Source organism: Oncorhynchus keta, chromosome 26, assembly GCF_023373465.1.
Source record: "Oncorhynchus keta strain PuntledgeMale-10-30-2019 chromosome 26, Oket_V2, whole genome shotgun sequence".
Taxonomy (NCBI): domain Eukaryota; kingdom Metazoa; phylum Chordata; class Actinopteri; order Salmoniformes; family Salmonidae; genus Oncorhynchus; species Oncorhynchus keta.
The window spans coordinates 27,409,539-27,417,581 of NC_068446.1; the positions used below are offsets into that span (position 1 = coordinate 27,409,539).

The 8,043-nt window shown below is 41.0% G+C and overlaps 1 protein-coding gene across 1 annotated transcript; it reads left to right on the forward strand.

The window, feature by feature from the left end:
- The first annotated feature begins 783 nt into the window (after positions 1–783).
- On the forward strand, positions 784–7,506 carry LOC118359188 (leupaxin-like). The gene is made up of 9 exons (XM_035737531.2): positions 784–921; positions 4,801–4,892; positions 4,996–5,066; positions 5,231–5,333; positions 5,770–6,051; positions 6,195–6,368; positions 6,505–6,586; positions 6,722–6,870; positions 7,070–7,506. Exons 1-9 carry the CDS (start codon positions 909–911, stop codon positions 7,334–7,336), a joined length of 1,233 nt encoding a protein of 410 aa, XP_035593424.1. The 5' UTR covers positions 784–908; the 3' UTR covers positions 7,337–7,506.
- The last annotated feature ends 537 nt before the right edge of the window (positions 7,507–8,043 follow it).

Consider the following 8,043-nt stretch of genomic DNA (forward strand, 5'->3'; position numbering starts at 1 on the left):
CTAATAATTGCTCCCACAGTTGATTTCTTCAAACCAAGCTGCTTACCTATTGCAGATTCAGTCTTCCCAGCCTGGTGCAGGTCTACAATTTTGTTTCTGGTGTCCTTTGACAGCTCTTTGGTCTTGGCCATAGTGGAGTTTGGAGTGTGACTGTTTGAGGTTGTGGACAGATGTCTTTTATACTGATAACAAGTTCAAACAGGTGCCATTAATACAGGTAACGAGTGGAGGACAGAGGAGCCTCTTAAAGAAGAAGTTACAGGTCTGTGAGAGCCAGAAATCTTGCTTGTTTGTAGGTGACCAAATACTTATTTTCCACCATAATTTGCAAATAAATTCATAAAAAATCCTACAATGTGATTTTCTGGATTTTCTTTCTCATTTTGTCTTGCACAATTGGTGGCTGACTAAATACCTTTTTGCCCCACTGTAGCTATTGACTAAACATTTGTGTACATACAACCTGTGCATTGTATTCCCTTGTATGGTTGTATTATGTTTTTAACTCATCAAATAAACCAAATGAAACATGTTAAACTATTCACCAGATCAAATGTTTCAAGAATATAAGTAGAAAATGACTTAGAGTGTAATCTGTGTCAGGAAGGTAGCAGTGCACCAAGAGAAATTCAAGTTTGCAAAAAAGAACTGACAAAAGGAAATGACAGTTTCGACCCGATTAAAGTGGGCTGGTTACCACAGTAACTGCCAGTAACCCAACACACACACACACACACACACACACACACACACACACACACACACACACACACACACACACACACACACACACACACACACACACACACACACACACACACACACACACACACACACACACACACACACACACACACGTACAACTGAACATGTAAGCTCATACACATTGATAAGTGCATTGAGCAAGCATGGATGAGCTGGGTGAGCATACTTTTTTTTCCCTCTGCTGCTGTTGTGTTATAAAACAAGATACAATAGATCAAACTATAAACGAAATACACACATCAATTGATTTGAGCACTAATAAAATATAAAAATGATATACTCATGAAAAGTTTTGTTGTGTGTGGTGAATGAAGCGTGTATTACATTGAGCATGCTAGTCATATCATATGGTTCATATCGTATCTGAATCAAATGTATTGTTGTAGACATGACTGTTGATGTAAATTCACGGGGAATCACAAAGAAGGTTCTCAGTTGATAGGCAGATGGATTGTTAAGGCTGTTGACTGAAGTCACCTAGTACCAACCACATTCAATTAGTGAGATATAAATATATATATATACAGTGGCTTCACAAAGTATCCACACCCCTTTACTTTATCCACATGTTGTTGTTTTACAGCTTGAATTAAAAGTGGATTCAATGTAGATTTCGTGTCACTGGTCTACACACCATACCCCATAATGTCAAAGTGGAATTTTGTTTGTTGAGCATTTTAGAGATGAATAAAAAACGTAAAGCTGAAATGTCTTGAGTCAATAAATATGGCGTAAAATATGGAGTAAAAATGTGCTTAACAAATCGCATAATAAGTTGCATAGACTCAATCTGTGTACAATAATAGTACAATAATGTACTATCTGTGTACAATAATAGTGGTTAACCCTAAGGTTGATGTCTGCGCTTCCTGGGAAATCTAATTAGCACAATACAAAACTCCCCATGTCAATCGATCAGTTTAAAAAATATATATTTTGGGTTTTGCAGTGGATGTGTCTCAATCCCACGCCTTGTCACACTTCCGCATCTGTTGTGAAAGGTGACAGAGCTAGAGCGGTGTTTGTCAAAACATGAGACACTCCGAAAATAGGTCTTCTCACATAATTGTCTGTAGCGTCCAAACGGTTTGGCTTGCAAACTATGATCCCTCTATGTAAAGATGAGACTGTGGAAAACACGATGGTGTTCACTGTTTCACCCCACAAGCAACTCGTTTGAAGTCAGTACAGATGATCTGCCAACTTCTGTTTGTAGCGTCCGAACAGTTTGGGCTAAACACTAATATGACCCCTCTGTGGAAAGGTCAGGCTCTCACGAACATGTACAGTTGAAGTTGGAAGATTACATACACTTAGGTTGGAGTCATTTAAACTCATTTTTCAACCACTCCCCAAATTTCTTGTTAACAAACTATAGTTTTGGCAAGTCGGTTAGGACATCTATTATGTGCATGACACAAATTTTTCCAACAATTGTTTACAGACAGATTATTTCACTTCTAATTCACTTTATCAAAATTCCAGTGATATGACCCCTCTGTGGAAAGGTCAGGCTCTCACCAACATGTACAGTTGAAGTTGGAAGATTACATACACTTAGGTTGGAGTCATTTAAACTCATTTTTCAACCACTCCCCAAATTTCTTGTTAACAAACTATAGTTTTGGCAAGTAGGTTAGGACATCGACTTTGTGCATGACACAAATTTTTCCAACAATTGTTTACAGACAGATTATTTCACTTCTAATTCACTGTATCACAATTCCAGTGGGTCAGAAGTTCACATACACTAAGTTGACTGTGCCTTTAAACAGCTTGGAAAATTCCAGAAAATGATGTCATGACTTCAGAAGCTTCTGATAATTAACATAATTTGAGTCAATTGGAGGTGTACCTGTGGATGTATTTCAAGGCCTACCTTCAAACTCAGTGCCTCTTTGCTTGACATAATGGGAAAATCAAAAGAAATCAGCCAAGACCTAAAAAAAAAAAATTGTAGCCCTCCACAAGTCTGGTTCATCCTTGGGAGCAATTTTCAAAATGCCTGAAGGTACCACGTTCATTTGTACAAACAATAGTACGCAAGTATAAACACCATGGGACCACGCAGTCGTCATACCACTCAGGAAGGAGACGCGTTCTGTCTTCTAGAGATGAACGTACTTCAGTGCGAAAAGTGCAAATCAATCCCAGAACAGCAAAGGACCTTGTGAAGATGCTGGAGGAAATAGGCACAAAAGTATCTATATCCACAGTAAAACGAGTCCTATATCGACATAACCTGAAAGGCTGCTCAGCAAGAAAGAAGCCGCTGTTCCAAAACCGCCATAAAAAAGCCAGACTATGGTTTGCAACTGCACATGGGGACAAAGCTCGTACTTTTTGGAGAAATATCCTCTGGTTTGATGAAACAAAAATAGAACTATTTGTCCATAATGACGATTGTTATATTTGGAGGAAAAAGGGGGTGTCTTGCAAGCCAAAGAACCCCATCCCAACCGTGAAGCACGGGGGTGGCAGCATCATGTTGTGGGGGTGCTTTGCTGCAGGAAGGACTGGTGCACTTCACAATTGGGTCTTACAATTCAAAACCAAATAGCAAAATGATCCTTGGTATGACCTTCTTAAAACAATTCCATATAGCTTTGACAGGGCTTAGACTCTTATGGGTTAACATGAGTTTTGAATGACTACCCCATCTCTGTACCCCATACATAAAATTATCTGTAAGGTCCCTCAATTGAGTAGTGAATTTCAAGCACAGATTCAACCACAAAAAAAATATATAAAAAAGCAGACGCTGAATATCCTTATGAGCATAGTGAAGTTATTAATTAGTCTTTGGATGGTGTATCATAACGCAAGGCCAAATCTACACTGGAATTGCTTACCAAGACGACATAGAATGATCCAGAGTGACCTAGTTACAGTTTTGAATTAAATCGGCTTGAAAATCTAAGGCAATGCTAGAAAATGGCTGTCTCGCAATGATCAACAATCAACTTAAAAAACAATAATGGACAAATATTACACAATCCAGGTGTGCAATGCTCTTGAAAAAAAAAAGTCACACTCCTGAGTACAATACTTTGTAGAAGCACCTTTGGCAGCGATTCCATGTATGAATACTTTCTGAAGGTACTTAATATACGTTGTATTTTTACTTTGAAAAAATAAACAAATCATGGATTTGTGCTAAATCTCCACCAGCGTAATTATGACTTACTTGTGTTCAACTTCCTCTTAAAATGAGCACAATACAATAGTTTTATGTAATGTTCCCTTTCAGAGGCTACTGTCAGCATGTGAGTTAAAAGTCAGAATAAGACTGTTTGTTAGTCATAGAGTGCATCAGTTTCAAAAGTTTCACTTCTGCTTTGAGGTTATTGTCTGTAACATCTCTTATATCCTCAGGAAGCAGCACTGTATGAAACAGTAGTGGAAAATGTCCCCAATTGTCGTACTTGAGTAAAAGTAAAGATATGTTAATAGAAAATGACTCAAGGAAAAGTGACCCAGTAAAATACTACTTGAGTAAAAGTCTATTTGGTTAAGCAAATCAGGCGGCACATTTTTCATGTTCTTTTAATTTACAGATAGCCACTCAAACACTCAGACATAATTTACAAGCAAAGCCTGTGTGTTTAGTGACTCCACCAGATCAGAGGCAGTAGAGATGACCTGGGATGTTCTCTTGATAAGTGTGTGAGTGGGACCATTTTGCTCTCCTGCTAAGCTTTCAAAATGTAACTAGTACTTTTAGGTGTCAGGGAAAATGTATGGAGTAAATGTACATTATTTTCTTTAGCAATGTCGTGGTGTAAAAGTAAAAGATAATCAGAAATAGTAACGTAAATTACAGATACCCCCAAAAATACTTAAGAGGTACTTTAAAGTATTTTTAAGTAAGTACTTTACACCACTGGAAACAACCACATCAAATCAATGGGTGCGCCTCGCAATAGGCAAAAGGAGAACGCATTGTAACTCATCTCAGAGGAAGTCTGTTAGAAGTGCTTATTCTGATTGATACTGTCATACTATACCATACCACAGCATGTATGTGTTTTATAGATCTTATCCTAGAAGAGCTGGCTTTCAACTTAGCTGTTCCAGAGTCAGCTACTCAGAAGAAAGAAAGTGATACAGCCAACACAAATGGACAGGTAATGACAAAATCACCTCTAGCAGTTGTTGTTTAGTCTTTTGTCCAACTACTACAACTGGACGTGTCTTTTAGCTCTAGGCTTTATGTGAAATTTCCCACAGGTCTCAAAGGTGTGTCCTGTTGGTCTCCCTCCAAAGAAAGAAATTGAGACAGATCGCACCAATGCATACAGGTGAGCCACTAGTAGGTCTGCTCACAGATAGCCATACGTTATGACCCTGGGTCAGACCATACAGAAAGAGCTGAGACTGAGATGTATCACCTCAGATTCAAGTATCTGTCCAGTGTCCATTCTATAGCAGTGCTCATCTGTGGTTTTCTCTGTGTGTTTGTCAGTGAGTTACCAGCTCCAATGGAAGCCGGTCTGCTGAGTCCTTGCTCTGCTACCAGAGAGCTGGACTCCATAATGGAGGATTTGCTGTTTGGCCTGGAGATGAGGGTGAGGAAACATCTATCATGGGAATATGCTGTCGGTCAGAGCATGAGCAGAGGATGACTGTAGGAGAATCTCAAATGCATTTCCTTGATTCCTTGTGTCCTCTCTCCTCGCCCCCTCAAAACCCATTGTATGAGAGGGGAGGGACCTCTGAGCTTCCCATCCAACGGCTTCTCATCAAATGGGTTTTGAGAAGGAGGCAAGGAGAGAGGATGGGTAGAATCAAGCAAATACAATTCTCTGTCTTTCAATGAAGTTGACTTGATCTGACAGCAGAGGGCAGTATAAGCAATCTAAATAAATATTGGAAGCTTTAGTACCACTAGTGCCTCCAAAATGAATAGAATTTTGAGATATACAACTGTTAAAAACACATTTCAGATGCATATGAACGGACGCAATTCTGTTTTGAGGACACACAGCTTTTTCTCATCTTTAGCTCCCAGACCCTCCTCCTCCCTCAACCCCACCACCACTTGTCCAGAAGTCAGTCAAAAAGAACCATGTTGGAGAAAAGAAAGAAAAGGAGGACACCCAAGCGAACCAGGAGAGCGCCAACAGTCCTAAGACTTCTGATCTGGAGCGCAAGGCATCAACACAGAGAAAAACGGACGCCATAGATGACCTTCTGGGAGGCTTGAGCTCTGATATGGAAAAGATGGGTGTACGAACGGTGGCGAAGGGCCACTGTGCTTCCTGTGGCAAGGTCATTGTGGGAAAGGTAAACAGCTTGAGCTGTCAAAAACCAGACAAAAGCTTGATTTCAAAATAACAGTATAGGCGAAGATGATCAATCAAAAGTACCACGGCCAGTACATGAAACAAAGTATATTTTTCTTCTTACCACTTTATTTTATTGGGCAGATGATCACAGCCCTGGGCCAGGTGTGGCACCCAGAACACTTTGTTTGTGTGGAGTGTCAGGCTGAGCTGGGGACTAGTGGCTTCTTTGAGAGGGAGGGGAAGGCCTACTGTGAGAAAGACTACCAGCATCTCTTCTCACCTCGCTGTGGTTACTGCAAGGGTCCCATTCTGCAGGTAAACTCCTTTTCTTTGGATTGGACTATATTATCACCATTATTTAACACTGCACAAAACCAACTCACCACCTCTCTAGATCTGTTGTCGTTGGGTTTACCTCACCGCATGCTGGGCTCTTTGTCCTCTCTCTCAGAACATCCTGACAGCGATGGACCGCACCTGGCACCCTGAGCACTTCTTCTGTTCCCATTGTGGGGAGCTCTTTGGGGCTGAAGGTGAAGGAGCACACTATCTGCCTGACAGATGGCACCACAACTACTATTGTTCCCTATAGGGTAACATATGATCTAGACCACGGTGTGACTGAGAACACTCCTCTCTTTGCGTGTGTGTCCTTTGATGTGCCATAGGTTTTCTGGAGAAGGATGGGAAGCCGTACTGCCACAGAGACTTTTACCATCTCTTTGCTCCAAAGTGCTCTGGTTGTGGAGACCCTGTGAGAGAGAACTACCTGACTGCAGCCAACGGCACCTGGCATCCCAACTGCTTCGTCTGCTCAGTGAGTAGCTCACCACAGATCACGCACAAAATCGAAACTTCTACCATTTCTCAGACAATAAACTTTCAACAGCCAACAGCCACAATACAACATTGTGCGGATATTATCAGAATCCTACTCAACCTCCAATAAAGAGTAGGCCTACTATATCAATTAGATAGAAGAAGTGCTCTCTTTCTCCTTCTCGCCATCCCTCCAGGACTGTCTGAAGCCCTTCACCGATGGTTGTTTCCTGGAGCTGGATGGTCGTCCCCTGTGCTCTCTGCACTTCCACTCCCGACAGGGTACACTGTGTGGGGGCTGTGGAGAGCCCATCTCTGGCCGCTGCATCTCTGCTTTGGAGCGCAAGTTCCACCCTGAGCACTTTGTGTGTGCCTTCTGTCTGCGTAAACTCAGCCAGGGGGTGTTCAAGGAGCAGGCAGGGAAACCTTACTGCTCAGCCTGCCACACCAAACTGTTTGTGTGAGACTTATTTAACTGATAATGCCCGAGATGCCATGGTTTGGAGGATATATTGGCACCGGTTCGAGTGCCGGCAAACCGGGCTTCGAGGGCATTATCACTTTTATACAATGGGTTACCAACATATTCAAATAATGATTGACATATTTGAATTAAAAACGTTATTTTGATTAATTTATTCATACTATTTCATCCTTCCACAAAGTCCCGACACAAAGCTGATTCATGATTTCGACTGGCTGAGAAATGATGCCTGTCTGTCTGTCTCGTCCTGACTCCCGACATGTTCATTACTAAAGGACAGCTGGAGATAGAATTTGAATATTGAAACAGTGTTGCAAATGTCGGAGAGACAGACAACAAGGTTTATACAAATCTCCTAATTAGTGCCCAGTTTATATATACGGTAATCAATTAACCTGAAAAAAAGTCATACTTACAAAGTATGTGGAAAATCCCACACGGATCATCAAGGCAATATCCGCATAAGAATTGAACAATTATTTTATGTCCTGTGTTGCATGTGGACATAGACTGAGTGTACAAAACCTTAAGAACTTCTGCTCTTTCCATGACATAGACTGACCAGGTGAATCCAGGTGAAAGGTAAGATCCTTATTGAAGTAACTTGTTAAATCCACTGCAATCAGTGTCGATGATGGGGAGGAGACAGGTTAAAGAAGAATATTTTTGAGACATGGATTGTGTATG

Excerpts from the sequence above, each read along its gene's own strand:
- LOC118359188 (XM_035737531.2), top strand. Across the intron at positions 5,067-5,230 it reads GATCGCACCAATGCATACAG|TGAGTTACCAGCTCCAATGG; the intron begins GTGAGCCACTAG and ends TGTGTTTGTCAG. Across the intron at positions 6,369-6,504 it reads GCAAGGGTCCCATTCTGCAG|AACATCCTGACAGCGATGGA; the intron begins GTAAACTCCTTT and ends CCTCTCTCTCAG.